At 37.5% G+C, this 21,504-nt stretch overlaps 1 protein-coding gene across 3 annotated transcripts in view; it reads left to right on the forward strand.

The window, feature by feature from the left end:
• CD58 (CD58 molecule) overlaps positions 1 to 21,504 on the forward strand; it is a 60,095-nt gene that overhangs the window by 34,693 nt on the left and 3,898 nt on the right. For all 3 annotated transcript variants that reach the window (XR_005215263.1, XM_037826281.1, XM_037826282.1), the window contains exons 3-5: positions 6,543 to 6,806; positions 18,232 to 18,318; positions 20,639 to 20,675. Coding sequence is in view for 2 of the 3 variants with exons in the window: in XM_037826281.1 (XP_037682209.1) it covers positions 6,543 to 6,806; positions 18,232 to 18,318; positions 20,639 to 20,675 (388 nt within the window). In the remaining variant the exon portion in view is untranslated. The remainder of the gene's footprint in view (positions 1 to 6,542; positions 6,807 to 18,231; positions 18,319 to 20,638; positions 20,676 to 21,504) is intronic.

A 21,504-nucleotide genomic window follows, 5' to 3' on the forward strand; every position in this document is an offset into this window, starting at 1 on the left:
TGTTTCATTTGACCTTTACAATGACCTTATTAAGAATTATATTCCCTTCTACAGACAAATATGAGACTGATTTAGTAGTGGGCTTCACTATCTGAACATCGAGGATTCTGGGCTCAGTGATTTCTTAAGATGTTTCTAGTTTCTGAAAGAACTGTGACCCAGTGCTAAGGGGTGTGGTGGGCAAAAAGGACCAGAGAGAGTGAGGGGGCAAGGCTCTAGCTCTCCAATTTTGAGTCAACTTGAACAACCACTTTTATTCATTTGATGTATTTATTGGTCTGTTGCTTAAGGTTTAATTTGGGAAAAGGTTTCCACTGTTTAAAAAAAAGATTGAAAGTTCTTTTAGCTAAAGGAAATCTTTAAGATAGCATGTAAGGAATTATGTGAACTTGAACCTAAAAACTGAGGAAGTCCAAAGCAGAAGGGAAAGTCATTGTGTGACCTGGGGTCTAACAAGGCAGACTGAGAGAGAGAATTCAGGAGAAGATGTGGAGAAAGATCAGTTCAACACTTTCATTATTTAGATTAGTAGCAAAATTAAAGCATAAGCATCCCTTTGTCTTTGAAAATATTTTAAATGACGGTATAGTATTCATCATCTTAACCTTAACCTACTTTAATCCCCTTTTTGGTAGATGTTTATAATGTATTTAAACTGTAATTATTGCACAAATGCTGTCATGACCATTTTTGCTATTATACATATTTTTGCATGTATTCTTAAATCTCTTACGATTAGTTGCTGGAGCTGTGCTGAGATGCAGGAAGGCATATGGATTAACAAATAAACAAATGACTAATAATACAAATTAATTGGCATTGAGGTTTTAGAGGGCAATGATGACATAATGTGACTGGCCCCCTTTGTAAAAAATGAGTGTCATACCTCCTTGCAGGTCCAGGCAGTTTCAGCCAGTAGAAGGCATTTTCAAGAGGAAAGCCAGGAGAGAGACCTCTAGGCTAGCAGGTCCATGCCATGTGCCACACCCAACCCTGCCTGTTCGCTGGACCAGCCCAACCAGTGGGCAGTGAAAACACTGAATGCTCCTTCCAGGGTCCTGCCAAATTCAACATAGCTCCCAGCATTTTTTTCTAAAATCCTTGGATCAGATGTGTTTTGGGAACAATTTTTTTTAAAGATATTTAGAAAGGTAATGCAAATATTTCCTGAATAAGTATTAAGAAGCACCCCCACTTAGTTATGGGGAGCACCCTATAATCAAGCACATGAATATTTTTGCAATGAAACATGATAACAAATATTTGAAATAAGTGAGAAAAATAAAGATTGTAAATCCTTATGCCAATTCAGATTAGGATTTGCCGCTAAATGACCTCCTGCGAATTTATGAAAAATCTTTTGGCTTTCAGAGTGTTTTGGATTTCAACATTTTTGAGGATATGAGATTTGGGGCTTCTGTTTATTCTGCTGAATTTGAGCAGGTAGAGCTGATCCAGCAGAAGAGAGAGAATTCTCTCCTTTTTGTGCTCAAGGGGGTGGTCTGGTTATCTCTTTAGTTCATAAGGAAAATGGGGGTCTTCAGAAACTTGTAGATGATGAATCTAAATGTTCTTCTCTTTTAAAAAAAGTGGTTTTTCTAATTATTATTCTTGTTATTTTTGTGTGTGTGCTAATGAAGGTGTCAGGGATTGATTTAGGTGATGAATGTACAACTATGTAATGGTACTGTAAACAATCGAAAGTACAATTTGTTTTGTATGACTGCGTGGTATGTGAATATATCTTAATAAAATGATGATTAAAAAAAAAAAAAAAAAAAAAAAGTGGTTTTATGGAGAATATTTACATACCATAAAAACCATCCAAAGTATGCAATCAGTGGCTCACAGTATCATTATATAGTTGTGCATTCATCACCACAATCAATTTTATAATGTTTTCATTACTCCAACAACAAAAAAAAATCCCATAGTCCTTGTCCCCCACTATTATTGACCCTTAGCATTGGTATGGTACATTTGTTACTATTGATGAAGGAATATTAAAATATTACTATTAACTATATCCCACAGTCTGCAATAGGTGCTTTTTCCCATATACCACTCTATTATTAACTCTTTGTAATAATGATGTATATTTATTCTAGTTCATGAAAGCACATTTTTATTTTTGTACTACTAATCACAGTCATCATCTACCACAGGCTTCCCTATGTTACACAGTCCCATGTTTTAATCTCTAGCCTTTCTTCTAGTGACATACTTAACTCTAAATTTCCCCTTTCAGTCACAATCACACACATAATTCAGTGCTATCAATTACTCACCATAGTGTGCTACCATCACCTCTGTCCGTTTCCAGACATTTAAATTCAACCTAGTTAGAATTCTGCACACATTAAGCATCAGTGCTCCCCACTCTCTACCCTCATTTTATTCCTGATAACCTGAATTCTACATTTTAACTCTATGAGTTTACTTATTATAATTAGTTCATATTAGTGAGATCATACAATATTTGTCCTTTTGTGTCTGACTTATTTCACTCAGCATAATGTCCTCAAGGTTCATCCATGTTGTCACATGCTTCAGGACTTCATTCCTTCTTACTGCTAAATAATATTCCATTGTATGTGCATACCACATTTTGTTTATCCATTCGTCAGTTGATGGACACTTGGGTTGTTTCCATCTTTTGGAAATTGTGAATAATGCTCTTATGAACATGGTGCACAAATGTCACATCCCTGCTTTCGTATCTTCCAAGTATACACCTAGTTACGGGATTGCTGGGTCATATGGCAGTTCTATACTTAGCTTCCTAAGGAACCGCCAAATTGTCTTCCACAGCAGCTGTACCATTTTACATTACAACCAACAGTGAACAGGTGTTCCTATGCCTTCACATCCTCTCCAACATTTATAGTTTTGTTTGTTTAATAGTGGCCATTCTAGTAGGTGTAAAATGATATCTCATTATGATTTTGATTGGCATTTCCCTGATTGCTAGTGATGTATAGGATTTCTTTATATATTCTGATTATTAAACTCTTACTGGATATGTGGTTTCCAAATATTTTCTCCCATCGAGTAGGCTGCTTTTTCACCTTTATGAAAAAGTCCTTTGATACACAGAAGTCTTCAGTTTTGAGGAGGTCTCATTTATCTATTTTTCCTTTCATTGCTTTAGCTTTTGGTTTCAGGTCTAAGAAACCTCTGCCTACCACAAGATCTTGAAGATACTTCCCTACATTTTCTTCTAGGAATTTTATGGTCCTGTTCCTTATATTTAGGTTTTTGATCCATTTTGAGTTAATTTTTATATAAGGTTTGATACAGGGGACCTCTTGAATTCTTTTGGATATGGATATCCAGTTTTTCCAGCACCATTTGTTGAAGAGACTGTTCTGTCCCAGTTGAGTGGACTTGGCAGCCTTGTTGAAAATCAATTGACCATAAATATGTGAGTCTATTTGTAAGCTGTCAGTTCAGTTCCATTGATCAATATGTCTATTTTTATGCCAGTACCATGCTGTTTTGACCGCTGTAGCTTTGTAGTATATTTTAAAGTCAGGCAGTGTGACTCCTCCAACTTTGTTCTTCTTTTCCATGATGTTTTTGCCTATTTGGGGCCCCATACCCTTCCAAATAAGTTTGATGACTGGCTTTTCCAGTTCTTCAAAGTAGGTTGTTGGAATTTTGTTTGGTATTGTGTTGAACCTATAAATCAATTTGGGTAGAATTGGCATCTTAATGATATTTAATCTTCTAATCCATGAACACAGAATGTCCTTCCATTTATTTAGATCTTCCTTGTTTTCTTTTAGCCATGTTTTGTAGTTTTCTGAATACAGATCCTTTACATCCTTGGTTGAATTTAATTCTAGATATTTGATTATTTTAGATGCTATTGTAAATGGATTTTTTTTTTTCTGGATTTCCTCCTGAGATTGCTCATTACTAGTGTGTAGAAATGGTACTGATTTTTGCATGTTGATCTTGTATCCTGCCACTTTGCTGAACTTCTTTATTAGCCCTAGTAGCTTTGTTGTAGATTTTGGGGGACTTTCTAAATACAGAATCATGTTGTCTGCAAATAGTGAAAGTTTTACTTTTTCCTTTATAATTCGGATGCCTTTTATTTATTTTTCTTGTCTAATTGCTCTAGCTGGAACTTCTAGCATGATGTTGAATAAGAGTGGTGACAGTGGACATCCTTATCTTGTTCCTGATCTTAAAGGAAAAGCTTTCATTATTTCACCATTGAGTATGATATTAGCAGTTGGTTTTTCATATATGCCCTTTATCACATTGAAGAAGTTTCCTTCTATTCCTGTCTTTTGAAGTGTTTTTATTAAGAAAGGATGCTGGATTTTGTCAAATGCTTTTTCTGCATCCATTGATATGATCATGTGGTTTTTCTCCTATGAGTTGTTAATATTGTATATTACATTAATTGATTTTCTTTGCATACCTGGAATAAAACACACTTGATCATAGTGTTTGGTTCTTTTAATGTGCTGTTGGATTTGATTTACACGTATTTTGTGGAGGATTTTGGATCTATATTCATTTGAGAGATAGGCTGTAATTTTCCTTTCTTGTAGTATCTTTATCTGGCTTTGGTATTAGGGTGATGTTAGCTTCAAATAATGAGTTAGGTAGTGTTCACTCCTCTTCAGTTTTTTGGAAGAGTTTGAGGATTGTTTTTAATTGTTCCTGGAATGATTTGTAGAATTCACCCGAGAAGCCATCTGGTCCTGGGCTATTCTTTGTTGGAAGGTTTTGATGACTAATTCAGTCTCTTTACTTGTGATTGGCTTCTTGAGGTCTTCTATTTCTTCCATAGACAGTGTAGGTTGTTTATGTGTTTGTAGGAAATTGTCTATTTCATCTAAGTTGTCTAATTTGTAGGCATGCAGATGTTCATAGTATCCTCTTATGATCTTCTTTATTTCTGTGGGGTCAGTAGTAATGTCCACTCTCTCATTTCTGATTTTATTTATTTGCATCTTCTCTCTTTTTTTCTTTGTCAGTCTAGCTAAAGGTTTGTCAGTGTTTCTCAAAAACCAATTTTTGGTTTTGTTTAGTCTCTCTATTTCTTTTTGTTCTTGATTTCATTTATTTCTGCTCTAATCTTTGTTATTTCTTTCCTTCTGCTTGCTTTGGGACTAGTTTGCTCTTCTTTTTCTAGTTCCTCCAGGTGTGCAGTTAGTTCTTTGATTTTAGCTCTTTCTTCCTTTTTAATGTAGGTGTTTAGGGCTATAAATTTCCCTCTCAGAACCCCTTTGGTACATCCCATAAGTTTTGATGTGTTATATTCTCATTTTCATTTGTCTCAAGATATTTACTAATTTCTCTTGCAATTTCTTCTTTCACCCACTGACTGTTTAAGAGTGTGTGTTGTTTAATCTCCATATATTTGTGAATTTTCCTGTTCTTTGCCTGTTATTGATTTCCAGCTTTGTTCCATTATGATCAGAGAAAGTGCTTTGTATAATCTCAATCTTTTTTAATTTTTTTGAGACTTGTTTTGTGTCCCAACATGTGGCCTGTCCTGGAGAACAATCCATGGACACTTGAGAAAAATGTATATCCTGCTGTTTTGCAGGGTAGTGTTCTGTAAATGTCTGTTAGGTCTAGTTCATTTATCATTTTATTCAACATCTCTGTTTCCTTATTGATCCTCTGTCTAGATAGTCTATGTAGTGATGAGAGTGGTGTATTGAAGTCTCCAGTTATTATTGTAGAGACGTCTGTTTCTCCCTTCAGTTTTGCCAGTGTTTGCCTCATGTATTTTGGAGCACCCTGGTTATGTGCATAAATATTTATGATTGTTATTTCTTCTTTGTGGATTTCTTCTTTTATTAATATATAATGTCTTCCTTGTCTCTTATAATATTTTTGTATTTAAAGTTTAATTTATCTGATTTTAGTATAGCTCCCCCAGCTCTTTTTTGGTTATTTTTGTTTGCATGGAATATCTTTTTCCAGCCTTTCATTTTCAACCTGTTTGTATCCTTGGGTCTAAGGTGAGTCTCTTGTAGACAGCATATAGATGGCTCATTTTTTTTTATCCATTCTGCAAATCTGTGTCTTTTGATTGGACAGTTTAAACCATTAATATTGAATGTTGATACTGTAAAAGCATTACTTACTTCAACCATTTTATCCTTTGGCTTTTATATGTCATATCTTACTTTTGTCTTTTTATCCTTTTAATTACCCTTACTGGTAATCTTCATTTCTACACTCTTCTCAAAGCCTCTCTCTCCTGTCTTTTCTTCTCAGCCTGCAAAACTCCCTTTAGTATTTCTTGCAGGGCAAAACTCTTGTTAACAATCTCTCTCAAGTTGTTTATCTGTGAATATTTTAAACTCTCCCTCATTTTTGAAGGAAAGTTTTGCTTAAGAAAGAATTCTTGGTTGGCAGTTTTTCTCTTTCAATACGTTAAATATATCACTGCCCTCTTGCCTACATGGTTTCTGATGAGAACTCAGAACTTAATTTTATTGTGTTTCCTTATATGTGATGTAAATAATACTCTTTTCTATACTAAATATTATACTTTTTTTTTCCAGAGCCTCTTCCATCCCTGGAACTAAATTGTACATTGATTGGTGAAAACATTGTAGTTCAATGTTGGCTCCAGAAACCTATCAACAGCCATCCAGAGCTTATAGAGTATTCATGGGAGTGTCCATCAGTACAATGTAAAAATAACTCAGAACGTGAGATGTATTTTAGGAAGGAGGATGATCTTTCACAGGAAATACAGTGTATTGTAAATAATAAAGTATCTGAAAAGAAGTCATCAATTGCTTTGGCCACCTGTAACTCAGCAGGTGAGTAAATAACCAAGTGTGTTGTGATGGAGATTCTAGATACAAGTGGAGTCCACAAACGAGTGGTGATTTGTGGATTTCAAACCACAGATGTGGTGGTGAACATACGTTTCACAAATTTGAAATGTAAGATGGATACAGTTTTCACTGAAACCCCTTTAGAGATTCAAACTAATATTTTTGAGTACTTTCTGTGTCAAGCACTGTTTTAATACATGTGTTAATTAACTCAATCCTCAAACAACCCCGAGTTGGGTACTAGTAATTATCCCTATTTTATAGTGAGAAACTGAGACAGGGAGTTAGTTACTTGTCCGAGTTCAACAGCCTTTAACAGACAGAATCTGGTTTTGAAATGAGGCTGTCTGGCTCCAATGCCCAGTCTCTTAACTACTTGCAGTGCTGTTTTATAATATTCTTGATACTCATCGTTTTAGTTCTTTGACTACTAAATCATATACCATGCCATGGATTGCCTTAAACAATGGGAATTTATTGGCTCATGGTTTTGAGGTTAGGAGAAGTCCAAAATCAAGGCATCATCAAGGCACTGCTTTCTCCCAGAAGACTATGGCACTCGATGGCCACACCTTAACTGAAGTAACCTCATCAAAGGTCCTGTTTACAAGGGTTCACACCCACAGGAACAGATGAAGAACGTGTTTTCCTGAGGTACATAGCTCCCAGCTGCCATAATCATCTTAAAGATTGCACATGTGCTACCAGAGATGCATTTGCTGCATTTGGTTAGGCTGACTCTCAGTTGTGACCACACTCAGCATGGCTATCTGTCTTGGTTATGTTCTTTTTATGTTGTCTAATTATTTACACTTATAACTTGGAATTTTTATTATCTACTTTTTTACATTATATCCCCATTATATTTTTTACATTATCTTATAAACAAAAGGATCAGTAGCTTGAAAGTGGTTCATTAAAACCTAAAAGGAGAGATGAAAATAATAACTACTATAATTCAGAATAATACCATAATTGTAAATAGTGAATGAGATTCCACAGCAAGTACAGAATATGAGTATCTTTGGGCTTGAACGGGGTGTGAATCCCAATGAAATTTTTTTTGAAAAAGCAACTGAAACAGAAAGGTTAGTTGGTAAATATAATGATATAAAAAACATGGATTTTATTTGAATGGCAAGCCATTCTCTCTAAGTCACCCATGTGTTGCCTTTTTTGGAACTTTTCAAATGACATAAAATCACTATAAAACAGAGCAACTTCTTGGGTAAAGCAAAGAAGTTTTTTCCACATCATGTGCAAAATGAGTTTCCAACATGTAACTGATAGATTGGGCCCCTAAAGAGAGAAAAGAGCAAATCCACAGAGGTGCCACTCAAAATTGTGCTGTTTGCACAAGTCACGCAATTGCCAGGAAGTGTTTCAAACTAGCTGCAAAGTTCATGACAGTTGTTTTATGCATGAAGATAAAGCAGAACAAGGTATTGGCAAACATTCTTTTATGAAATGCCCATCTACTAGGTGTTGTGTAATATCCAAGGCATACAATGTAGAAATGCAATTTGTTGTGCTAGAAGATAGTTGCCTTACAGTGGGAAAAGCAAAAAGCAATACCAATGTGCTTTGGCATTTGGTATGTGTGTGTTGCACATGACTGACAAGGAGGAAGAAGATGCTCATGTAGAGAAAAACCAAGCAATTTGTAATCCTGAAAAATTTCAAGTGTTCCAAGAGGCAAAATACTTGAATAATTTATAAATAAGATCTGCCCCCCTTCCCCGAGAATTATTTGGAACATTTTAAGGGATTTTCAAGGGTTTTGACCTTTGCACAGTTTTCACTTTACCATTGCCATTAGAATTGAATGCTCATGTAAGATGTCCTCTGTAGATACCTTGGAAATCAATTGATAAATTACAGTTATTAACTTTAAAACAAATCCCTTTTGTTATTAAATAATTGTGATTTATCTTTTTAAAAAGTTTTTTTTCCCAAATTCACATTACATTGTAGATATTGAAAGCTTGAGAAACATTACTAGATAGTTCTTAGGTCATTTAAAATCTGGAGAAGTGTCAACATGTGGGGCATGTATCTGGGATCCTGTCCTCAGTCTCCGCAATCAAATGTTGGAGGACCTTTTCCTTTTCTGCAAAACCAGGGACCTGAACTTAATGATCTTAAAGGTTCTCTACAGCAGTAAAAGTCTAGGATCCTTTTTTCCACAAAGTCTTTTACATGCTTTCATATGACAATACATGCATCATAACATAGAAATCCATGAAGGATGAGGGTATAACAATTACATCCTGCCTCTTAATTTTTTCAGGTTTTGATTTTTCATGCAGGCTTTGCAAATGAAGCATAGTAATGGTAACTCATATTGATTCTCCTGATACTCTTTTTTTTTTGGCAATAAGTTTTTTTTTTTAAATGCAATTTTACGGAGGTATAGTCACATACCATACAGTCATCCATAGTGTACAATCATTTGTTCACAGTATTATCATATAGTTGTGCATTCATCACCACAATCAATTTTTGAACATTTTCATTACTCCAAATAAATTAAAAAAAATTTTTTTTTTTTTAACTTATTCACAGGAATCAGATAGTGGAAGCTATAGCACGTTGATATACGTAAATTTTGGTCAGATGTAACTTAATTTTTTGCTCCATCATTTCATGTTTCTTGCAACATTTTGTTTGATGGGGAATTTTTTTGTGGATTTTGGTCATGAGATCTATTGAGGTATTGTCATCACAGTCCAGGAATGGAAGGGAGTCGCTAACTAGTTAAAAGGGTAGAAGTTAAAGATGACATTTGGAGACAGTTGAGACTGAAGACAGTGTTTTTGTCCACCTCTGATCATATCAGGGAAAGTAAAGAAAACTAGCATTTATTGAAGGCCTACTCCATGTCAAACTCTCCTAAATGTTTACATGAGTACATCACATTTAATCCATGCAACAACCCTTTGGGATGGGTACTATTTCGCTCATTTTCTAAATGCAGCATCTGAGTCATAGAAGGGTTAAGTAACTTGCCCAAGTGCACACATTTATTAAGAGACAAAGCCAGGATTTGATGTCCAACTCTTATCTAAATTCAAAGCACTCATGTCTTCCCTGGTGTATCGGTAGAGTGGACATGAGGAAATGACTCAGAGATGTAGAATTATGGTCCACAATTGGGAATTTACTGCAACTGACAAACATTTGAAGGACACAGAGCAGAGGCTCAAGGCATTGGGAGCTGGAGAGAAAAAGCCAGTGAGTGATTATTCCTTGTCTTTGTGTCAGGCTCTATAATTTGCTCCTCCTCTTCTATCTTGACAGTAAATAGCATGGGAACTTTATGTCCACATTACATATGCTCAGAGAGCCAAAATAGTTCCCTCAAGGTCATCAAACTGGTTTGTGACAGCATCTGAATATGGACAGGCTTATACGGCTCAGAAAATGGAGATGTCAGAGGCAGGAGATAACTCTGGTTGGAGGAGAGCATGGATTTGGAGCAAGGAGAATGATATCATTGCTTATTGGCAATGTGTATATGGGTGGTGACATACTATGTAAACCTTCCTGAACCTCAGCTTCCTTATCCTTCCAATGGGGATAGTGATACCTACTTTACAGGGGCTGGGGAATTAAATGAAATAATGGATGAGAAAGGGTATTGATGATGGTTAGTCACTGTAAAATTGTTAGTTATTACTCATGACATAGGAAGCAAAGGAGAGTTTCAAGAGATGATGCTCAATATAGCATCATGTATAACAAAGGGCTCAAGGAGAATAACATAGAAGTGGTCTGTGGATTTAGCAATTAGGAGGTCACTGATGTCTGTTCTGTGAGTGGATGAGAGTAGAAGTCAGTTATATGGGCTTTAGGGAGGGAAGGGTGTCACATAAGTCAATTATATGTTTGTGAAAGGAAGGAAAGGAAACCGAGGACCTTCTCAAGTCAACTAAAGAGTATTTGCAGGCAAAGAAACCCAAGGGCCTTTGCCATTCTGTTTAGGATAATTGCTGGGGAAAGGGAAGAGATGGAGTGACCCAAAACCCTCTACCTTGGCACAGAACTCTAAGGAGAGCCCAGGACAAGTGCATGTTTTTTTCCAGGAGGTGAGTAGGAGGATATTCTCTAGGGTACCAGTTTTCCTATCTGTTGTTCACATTCATGGGCCAAAAACATAAAGGCAGCATTGTTCAGCTCCTGCCTTGAGTTATGCAGAGCGAGCATTATTCTGAGGCCAGCCAGTTGGTCTTACTGCCATAGCCAGGGAGGACATGTGTTATCTCCAGGGAGTCCCTGGAGGACTGAAGGTGAAGTCTCAGTAAAAAACATCCTCTGGTCATACCTGTACAATAAGTGGAAGGAATCAGGAGAAGTTCGTCATAAAAACACAGAAACATGGGAAGGTAGGAAAAAGGAAAGGAAGGAAAGAAATGCAAAGTAAGAATTTATATTATGTAGACTGAGATGAAGGATGTTAAGAAGAATTTCTGAACAAATTTTGACTCAGAATTAGCAGGCAGAAACAGAACTAGGAGATTTTGTGAGGTGGTTTGTGTTGATCCTTTGTGGCTTTTTCAACTTTCCACTGAAAAGAGTAGTGGTTAAGATGTGAATTCTGCTTTTACAGATTAAGAGGGGAAAGACCAACAGTGCTGTAGGAAAATAAAAGCCCAGAGATGTGACTAGACAGTTCACAGAAAAAGAAATATAAATGGCCATGTACCATATCAAAAGAAGTTCAAACTCACTTATAATGAGAAATGCAAATTAAAATAAACTGAAATACCATACTAACCAAATTCTGTTGGTCTGGCTATGAGGAAACAGATCTTCTCATATAATGCTGACAGGAATACAAAACAGTGCAATCCCTGTGGAGGGGAATTTATCAATATTTAGCAAAATAACATATGCATATACTTTTTTTTTCTTTTTTTTTTTTATTAAATTCAGTTTTATTGAAATACATTCACACACCATACAATCATCCATGGTATACAATCCACTGTCCACAGTATGATAACATAGTTCTGCGTTCATCACCACAATCTATCTCTGAACATTTTCCTTACATCAGAAAGAACCAGAACAAGAATAAAAAATGAAAGTGAAAAAAGAACACCCAAATCATCCCCCCATCCCACCCCATTTTTCTACTCATCCATACACTAGGTAAAGGGGGTGTGATCCACAAGGTCTTCACAATCACACTGTCACCCCTTGTAATCTACATTATTATATAATTGTCTTCAGGAGTCCAGACTGCTGGGTTGGAGTTTGGTAGTTTCAGGTATTTACTTCTAGCTATTCCAATACATTAAAACCTAAGAGGTGTTATCTATATAGTGCATAAGAATGTCCACCAGAGTGACCTCTCGACTCCATTTGAAATCTCTCAGCCACTGAAACTATTTTGTCTCATTTTGCATCCCCCTTTTGGTCAAGAAGATACTCTCAGTCCCACGATGCCAGGTCCACATTCATCCCCGGGAGTCATATTCTGCATTGCCAGGGAGATTTACACCCCTGGGAGTCAGGTCCCACATAGGGGGGAGGGCAGCGAGTTCACCTGTCGAGATGGATCAGTTAGAGAGAGAGAGGGCCACATCTGAGCAACAAAGAGGTACTCAGGGGGAGACTCTTAGGCACCATTACATACAACTTTAGACTCTCCTTTGTGGTAATGAGCCTCATAAGGGCAAATCCCACGCTCGAGGGCTCAGCACATCAAACCGCCAGTCCCAATGTTTGTGACAACATCAACACCAGTCCAGGTGAGGATGTCCAACACATCTGCACCTTCCTCCAGATCCTCGGGGCTGGGGAGGGGGAGGCTGTAAATATATTTTTTATTATCTTCCCAAATTACTCTGGGATGTGTCACTATTTCACTCCAGCCTATACTAACCTACCTTATCTCACTTCCTATTCAAAGTTCCATGCAATTGTGGTGTTTGAACAAATTGACTGTAGAGTTGTACCGTTTAGAAAATTTAGATCCTGTACCAAATAGATATCTCTTCCCTTGGTCTCATATGGAAGTTGAAGTTTTAAAACACAATGAGTTTCAACCTTTACCCTTTGGCCTGGCTTTATATGCATATACTTTTTGAATCAGCAATCCCATTTCTAGGAATCTATTTTAAATATACAAAAAGACTACACACAAGACTTTTCATTGGAGAACTATTTTTAATAGCAAAAGACTGGGTGGGGGAGCCCCCAAATGTCAATCAGTGTGGTATTGGTTGAATAAAATATAGTAAATCCACACAATGGAGTCTATGCAGCTGAAAACAGAAAATAGGCACATCTCTATAGTCACTTCAGGATGATTGCCAAGTGTTTAAGTGACAAAGCCAGGGGAGAAAATTGTGTATCATATGCTGAAGTTTATCCAAGAAAGGGGATATACAAATATATATGTATCCTATATGAAATACATATTTTTATATTTTAAAATGTAAGGATAAACCATAATTTTTTTAAAAGATTACTTATAGCAGGAGGAGGAACTAAGAAAAGACAGTGATAGAGGCTTGCCTTCTCTGAATAAATCATTTATTCTAGATTTGACCTTGTCACTAAATATTTTATATAAGGTGAAATAACATTTTTAAAAACATTCCCTAAAAATATAAAAGCAAATTAAATAAATGAACTATAAATCCAGTTGGTCAAATAACGTCAAGAGGAGCTATTCCAACTGTTGTTAAAACGGTAATTTGACTTAAATCCCTAGAGAGGCATACTCAAAGGATAAAATGAACTACAAAGAAAAAATCTTAACCTGTTTTTAGTAATTTTATAGTCGGTGTTAATGCTGGTATTCTGAGACTGTGTATTTTGGAAAAAAAGTAAAAGAATAGATATATTAGTGTTTTTGAGAATTGGGATGTTTGGCATGAGAGAAAGGTGATTCAGATGTAAGAGATTAGGTTAAGTAAAATTGTAACCAGAATTTATTTGGAAGTATTAAGTTGAACCATATGAATGAAATTTCTATTTCTGAGGTTAAAAACAGTTCAATCTGGGCAACTGAACATAATGTATCTTATCTTTAAAAGTACATATTTCTTAGTTCTGTCCACTGAAAAGTTACAGAAAAAAGGAACCAATCCAATAGCAATTTGCGTGCCCCTTCTGCCCAAATTAGGGTGACCAACTCATCCTGGTTTGCCTGGGATTTTCCCAGTTTCAGCTCTGAAATCTGACATCCCATGAAGCTCCTCAGTCCCAGGAAAACTAGAATGGTTGGTCACCCTCACTGGGATTATGGTCTCTAATTACCATTTCCCAATAAAATGAATCAGGGCTTTTTGGACAAATGGCTGATTCTGTGTCTGGGGCAGGGAATGTATTAGGATGAGCCCGTAATGTCTTATCTTACTCCAAAGCGAGGAAGCCATCCCAGACTTACTCTAGTTGTACCAAGGGGCTCAGAAGCTACTCTGAAGAGGTTCTCACTAGCCAGAAGCGGGGTAATTTGAACATCAATAAGAATATCAAATGTCATAGTTTGAAACACATCAATTATATTCAGTTTATTAGTTCACAATGATACTAAAATAAAAAAACTCATTGATCACTTTTAGAGAATGCTTGAGAGCCAACTTTGTTTTGAAAACTGGTAAATAAAGGGAAAGAATCAAACATTTATTCTGACTTTCCTATGTAAACTGTTCCTCAGAGTAACCATTTTGTTGACAAGGGAAAGTTTTTAATCTATAAAAATATTTTAGCGAATCAATAAGGGGGAATAATAAACTAAATCATTTTGCAAACCCTTAATGAAATAATGGACCAGAACAATGATTATCAATGGCAGTTAATATGAAAAGAAAAGCAACCAGGAATTACGTGCTACCAGCTGAAAGTACAGAACATTACTTAGGTAGTACTGTTGCCGAAAAAAACAACAAACAGAATAATTTCCTGTATTTGATCAAATTGAGGAAATTCAGGGGTCAGAGGAAAATGCTAAATGACCCTACAAACTATGGGGTTTCTTCAATAAATAAATAATGAGGGGCAAGAAAAAGAGATGGTGAGGGAACCTATAGATTAAAGAGATTTAAGAAAATATCAGCTGATTGCAATATATGGACCATATTGAGTCCTGATTCAAACAAAGAAAAGTAAAGTAAAAATTTTAGAGAAATTTAAACACTGACTGCATTTTTGATTATATTAAACACTTAATGGCATGGTTATATTTTAAAAATAATCATCTTTTGAAATACATACTGAAATACTTATGGCTTAAAATTGTGCTTTCTGGAGTCAGAGAGGGGTTCACATCTCTAGTGGCTCCGAAGCAAGTGGAAAACTAGAAGGAGAAGGGTGGAGTGTGAGTCTCCCTGTTAAGGGCCAACCCAGTTGTATCACACATCACTTCCATTCGCACCCTCTTGACCACAGCCAAGTCCATGGCCACACCTAGCTAAGGGAGGTTTGTAAATGTAATCTGTAGTTGGCAGGCCTTGTGCCCAGTTAAAAGTCAAGGGTTACCAAACAGATCAAATATTGGGGAACAACAGAAGTTTCTACCACAGTGATCATACTATATGAATATACAGCAAGTTCCCATTCTTTGTGGTAGTTACAATGTTCTGTAGAGTTGCCATGAGCCCTAAATTTGTGAATACAGAATCATTGCTCCTAGGGGATTATAGGGCTAGATTTCTCTTGTCACATTTTTATTAACTGATCAATATGTATCTTTGTTTTATGTGTGTTTCTGTTTAAAGACACCTCATTAATTATATATTTTTTATTAATGTTGAACTCACAACCAGTAGCACAACTCATGCCCTAATGAAGCTTATCTAGCACATATTTTCTCCATAAGACATATCACTGCCTTCTTGCACTTAGGAAAACTAGATAGCACTTCAACACTACACTTGGGTGCCATTTTAAACAGTGAAATCAGCAAAAACATGGCACTGCATATACCGCTAAAAGGACATTTGTCCACAGTGTGAGAGCTGAAACAAGAAGGCAGTGTCAGCTTCTTCACCCTCAGCTGGGAGGGTGCATGTTGGCCTACTCAGGTTTTTCACCACTCTGTCACGTCCACGACCACTAAAGCACCTTGGATATTGATGTGGGGATTAGAAATAAATTTTAGTGAGTAGGCAAATTCGCAAAGGGATCTGTGAATAATGAGGGTCAACTGTAATTTGTACCATTTTAAAACAAAACAAAATTGAAAAATTTTGAAGAACAATATAAATAATAAATTTAAGTATAGGTTCTGTTTTTCTTTTCTTTTTTTTTTTTGCCCCTGATGGTCATCGTATGTACCATCTGGGATGCCTGCACCCAATTTGGAAACTCTTGTTCTCAATAAGAGTCGATGGTGTCTTAGACCAGAATGGTAGCAGTAGAGGATAGGAGTTCAGGTTAGGATATATTTTAAGAATAGAGCCAAGAGGATTTCCTAATGGTTTCGATGGCAGAGGGACGAGGGTGCCTAATAAGAAATTCACAAATGACTCCTAGATTTCTGACCCAAGGAACTTGATGAATCACATTACCATTTACTAAGATTGGGAAGACTCGGGAAGAGCAGGTTTGCGGAGGAAATCAAAAGTTTAGTTTTGGACATGTGCAGTTTGAGATGCCTGTTAGAGGTGAGTAAGGCCCTTAGATTTACGAGTCTGAGGTGGATAGTCAGGGCTGGAGATACGCATATGGGCATAATCTGGATATAGCAGGCATTTAAGTCCATGAGATAGGTGGGATTGCCTAGAGAGCAGATGTCAGAGAGAACTGCACTGGGACTGAGCCTTGGGGACTCCAGCATCTAGAGGCTCAGAAAAGAAGACCCAGCAAAGGAACAGAGTTGCTACAGAGGTGGGAATAAAATCCTAAGAATGTGGTGTCTCAAAGGCAAGCAAAGAGGGAGTGAGCAACTGTCAATGCTGCAGACAGGTCAAGAAGGAAGAACAGAGAATTAAGACCTTCCTTGTATTGTTGTTGTCCTCGTCATCTTCCCTAAATATCTGCTGTCTCTGTGATTACAGCATCTGGCAGCACCCCTCGGGATGGAGGTTTTTGGAAGAGACCACATCAATTAGAATTAGGTTCAGCTGCATAAAATGGAAAAAAGTAGCAGAGGCTTAAAAATGTAGACTACTACTTTCACTTAAAAAAAAGAAAAATTGGAGGTCAGCAGCCCTGACTATACTGCTGCTTTATGAAGTTGTCAGAGGCCCAGGGCAGCCCAGCTCCTGCTGCCTTCTCTTGGCCTTGTCTGTTAGAGATTAGCCAGCCTATCACACATAGCAGGATGCAGAAAGAGGAGAGTGGTGTGCCTTATCCCTTTTCAGGAGACTTTGGGAAATACCGTACAACCCTTCTTGCATCTCTTTGTCCAGAACTTAGTCACAGCGGTCAAAACTAGCAACAAGAAAGGCTGAGAAATTAATCTTTTAATTGGGTGGCAGTATACTCAGCTGAAAATCTGGATTCTGTTATTTAAAAGGAGAGAATGCATGTTAGATGGCAACTAGCAGTTTCTGGCCAGGGTCCTCTCAAATTAATCTTAGAGGTGACTGCCTATTTGTTGCAACCCATCTCTGTTCCTAACAAGAGGAAAGGGTGTGTGTTCATATTCTCATTCTCATTCATTCATTCATTCATTCGTTCATATTTTTTCTCTTGTATCCACGTTGTATTTGTCGTAAGTGACCTATTTTTTTTTCCCCTTCTTAGTGCACTGTGAACATTTTTCCATATCCTTATGTATTCTGTATTCAGATTTTTAATAGCCAGAGTGTACCACATGGGCATATCATATTTTTCTGTTAAGGACACTTGGATTGTTTTAGCTTTTTAGTATTGTTAAGTAAGGTTTCAGTAATTATCTCTGTGCCTGTGGGGGGTGGGAGGGTAACACACTGATGGTTTCATTAGGATAACAACTTAAAAATGGAATTGCGAGGTCAAAGGTTATTGGTAGAAATAATAATAGCACCTATGGGATAGGTTTATGATAGCTAATAGCTGTTCTTAAATGTATTAACTCATTTAATGCTCACAAATGCCCTATGAAGTGGGTATATTTGCCAGTCCCATTTTCAGTTACCCTATGAGAAGAGTGAGGCACCAAGAGGTTAAATCAGTTGCCCAGCACTATTATAATGACTCATCACTTAGCCCAGTGCCTAGCTGCTTTATCATGAACATTTTTAAGGCTATTATGTACAGCTGCCAAGTTGCCCTACCGAACGCATGATACTAAATTATGCTTCCACTGGCAGGGTAGGAGGGCCAGAAACAAACCTAGTGGAATATGTGCTTCTTTTAGTAAATAACACTGGGCCTGGTATATATCAACCTTGCACATATTAGTTCATTTAGAAATATCCCTATTTTAATCATTTCAGCTCATTGTTTTTCTTTTCTTTATTTACAGTTCCTTATTTGAGTCGTGTACATGTGCTTTTACCAGCATTTATAGCAGTAACTATAATTTGTGTAATTATAGTGCTGTATATGAGAGGTATGTATACTTTAAAAAAATAAGGTTGCAAACTTAAATTGCTTTTTCAAAGGCCAGAAAATTATTTCAAAGTTTAAAACTTCAGACATATGAAAAGAAATGAGAACTTTTTTTGTTTTACTTGTCTGGGATTACTGAGGGTGCCACACTCCTCCAGACATTCTGCACTATCTTAAGGTAGAACGAATCCTCAGGCCACAGAGAGCTTTACAGACCTGGGAACACACAGCCAAATGCTGTGGAACCTGTTCCATAGCCTCCTTGTATCTCTACTTCTGATTCCAAAGCCTGATTTTTGATAAAAGTTCCTTTCTCTTGCCAGCCATGTCTTATAGCTTAGGTGGTGCTCCCGGGTAGGAAAGGAGCTTTTGTTGAGTTGGGTGACTTAAAGGGGGCAAAAACTGTGCTGATATTACCTGTGTTGCCTCCCTGAGCCTTTCCCAGTCCCTCAGAGATCTTGAGTCAATCTAGCAAGCAACCCATATGCCTTGAAAAGCTGGTGACCTGTTCCTAGCCCTTTTTTTTTCTCCTGGTAAACAGAGACCTCTATTCAAGTCCCAAAAGAACAGAGTAGAGGTTCTTGATGCCCCAGACAGTCTCCATATCAGCCTTACCAAAAGGAAATTTGGTAGTTTAATTTATCACTCCCTCAGGGAATGCTAGATAAGCTTTCTACAAGGTGATGGCATCTAGGGTCCATTTCATTTGACACCATTGTCTTGAGTCAAATTTGCAAACTATATTTGTTTCCCTAGACTTGCACTGTTCCAAACAGTGGTCACTAGCCACAGTGGCTATTTATATTTAAAAATTAATTAGTTAAAATTAAATAAAATTTAAAACTCAGTTCCTCAGTTGTACTAGCATGTTTTAAGTGCCCAGCAGCAACAGTGGCTGGTGGCTTCCATATTGGACAGCCCAGCTGTAGAACATTTCCATCATTGCAGAAGTTCTTCTGATTAGTGCTGACCTAGACTATTTGGGGATATTGGCATTAGAATTTTCCTGAGGGTACAGTTTCCATTTTATAGGTCGCAAATACCATGAAGACCCCTAAGCAATGGATTGCTAATCCTTTGACTCTCCTAACAGTGTTATGGAAACCTCCTATGGAAAGTTTGGGGGAGTCATTACCCAGTGAATAAAGAATTTTGAGAGCTCAAATGTTTAAAAAAAAGTATTTTTAATCCCGAAATAGCAGTATTATGGTTATCTCCTTTACAGGTTGATCCCCAGAAACCAAAATCATTTTCCCCTCAGTGTGAGCCTCTTACCAGTATGCCTGAACCAAAGAGAGATGGCACTGAGTGCCCATGAAACTTCAAACCCATTGGTTGATGGGTTGATTTAGCTTTTTAAGAAGAAGTTCATTCAATGGAGGGACAATAACTCCAATGGTCGGTACTGTTAACTCTCTATAACCTGCAAAAAAAGTTTTCCTAATAAAATAATTACTTCAGAAAAGATCTCAACCCCAAAGCCACTGATTGGGAAATTATGAGAAATTTGGCATGGAGCTTAAGAAGGGGAGAGGGTTGAACTTAAACTGATGGCTAGCTGTAGTAACAAACAACTTGACATGCTCCGCCCAGCCCTGTGGACCAGGCTGCTGGACGGCTCGCCTAGCTCTGGGCTAGAGCTGATAGCGTTTATAAGGAGGAAGCTGGTGCATGAGTGTGTGGGTGGGAGCATTATCTGAAGGTCCAGACCTGCACTGTCTAAAATGATAGCCACGATTCACATGTGGCTGTTGAGTACTTATAATGTGGTGAATCCAAATTAAGATGTGCTGTAAGTGTAAAATAGACATTGGATTTCTAAGACATGGTATAAAAAAGTGAATGTAAAATATCTCAATAATTTTTCATATTAATTGTTCAAATGATAATATTTTGGACATATTACGTTAGTTTTTTTTTTTTTTTTTTTACTTTTTAATGTGGTTATTAAAATTTTTTAATTGTGTCCTACATTTTATTTCTGTTGGGGAGCACTAGTCCAAGCCATTCTAACCTTTTCTTCGTCTTTAGCCTATGCACAAGTTATCATTAAATTAACTCTTTTGTCAACAGTTGTCCTTGAAGCGGGTGGGGGAAAGTGGTTGGCATTGTTCTTCTATCATTTTTTGACTACTTTTTGCACAACTCTTTGGACCAACTCTGTAGCCCATTTGATTTAAACATTTAGGATAGTAGGAAATATCAGTTTGACAGGGCGCTGTTTAGGAATTTCCAAATTTGGGTCACTTTCAGGCAATCAGTAACCCCAGATTGCAGCCTCTCTTTTCAGTTCTTTAATTGAGATGAAAATTTGTTTGCAGGTCTTCTGAGATGCGGCAGAAGGACAGGCAGAGCTACGTAAGTACCCTGCAGATTGCAGTGGATAAAATGTCTGTCATGTACTAGAACAAGAACAGGGGTCCGTTACTTGGAGAGCCTGATTCTGCTCATGGAGTTTGCCTTGAACAATAAGAAGTAACAAGAAGACTAATACTAACCTCACGTCACTCAGCTCTGACCATGCACCAGGCACTGTACTAGCCTTTCCTTATAGGAACTCACAGAACCCTCTCAGTGAGCCTAGAGACAGGGAATCTGAGGCTCAGATAAGTCAGGTAACCTAACAGGGTCAAATCAAGGTCTGTGAGACTCCAAGGGTTATATCACCAACCATCGCAATATACTACTCCTCTTCCCTTCCCAGGAATGGTTGGCTTCAAGCCAAGGATCGGGATCACTTCAGGAGCCAGGGTCAGAGTTGGGCCTTCAGTCACAAGCAAAAGATGAGACCCGAGTACAGTAAACAGTGGGTGATGTTGGCTAAGTTCACTGCCATTAGGAGGCTCTGGAAGTCATCCTCCTGGCAGATCCCGGTGGTCATCAGGGAGGCAGGGGCCTTCAAGTTGGGCTTTGAGGGATGAGGGAAGAGTAAAAATCCAGGGCTGTAAAGGGTAGAACCAGGGAGTGAGGTCATCCTCTTTGGAGGAGCTGCTGTTGGGGGTGGGGGCAGGGGGATTGGAGGCTGATGGGGCTGGACTGCTGCATTTTCAAAAGGTTTGGGTAGTTTTCCTGAAGGTACTGGGAGGCCACTGAGAGTTTCTGAGCAGAGCTCTGCTTTAGAAAGATCACTCTGCTGGCAAAGCGTAAGATGAATTTTAGACATGAGGCTGGGGATGGGGGCACTGGT

Source organism: Choloepus didactylus, chromosome 2 (assembly GCF_015220235.1).
Source record: "Choloepus didactylus isolate mChoDid1 chromosome 2, mChoDid1.pri, whole genome shotgun sequence".
Taxonomy (NCBI): Eukaryota; Metazoa; Chordata; class Mammalia; order Pilosa; family Megalonychidae; genus Choloepus; species Choloepus didactylus.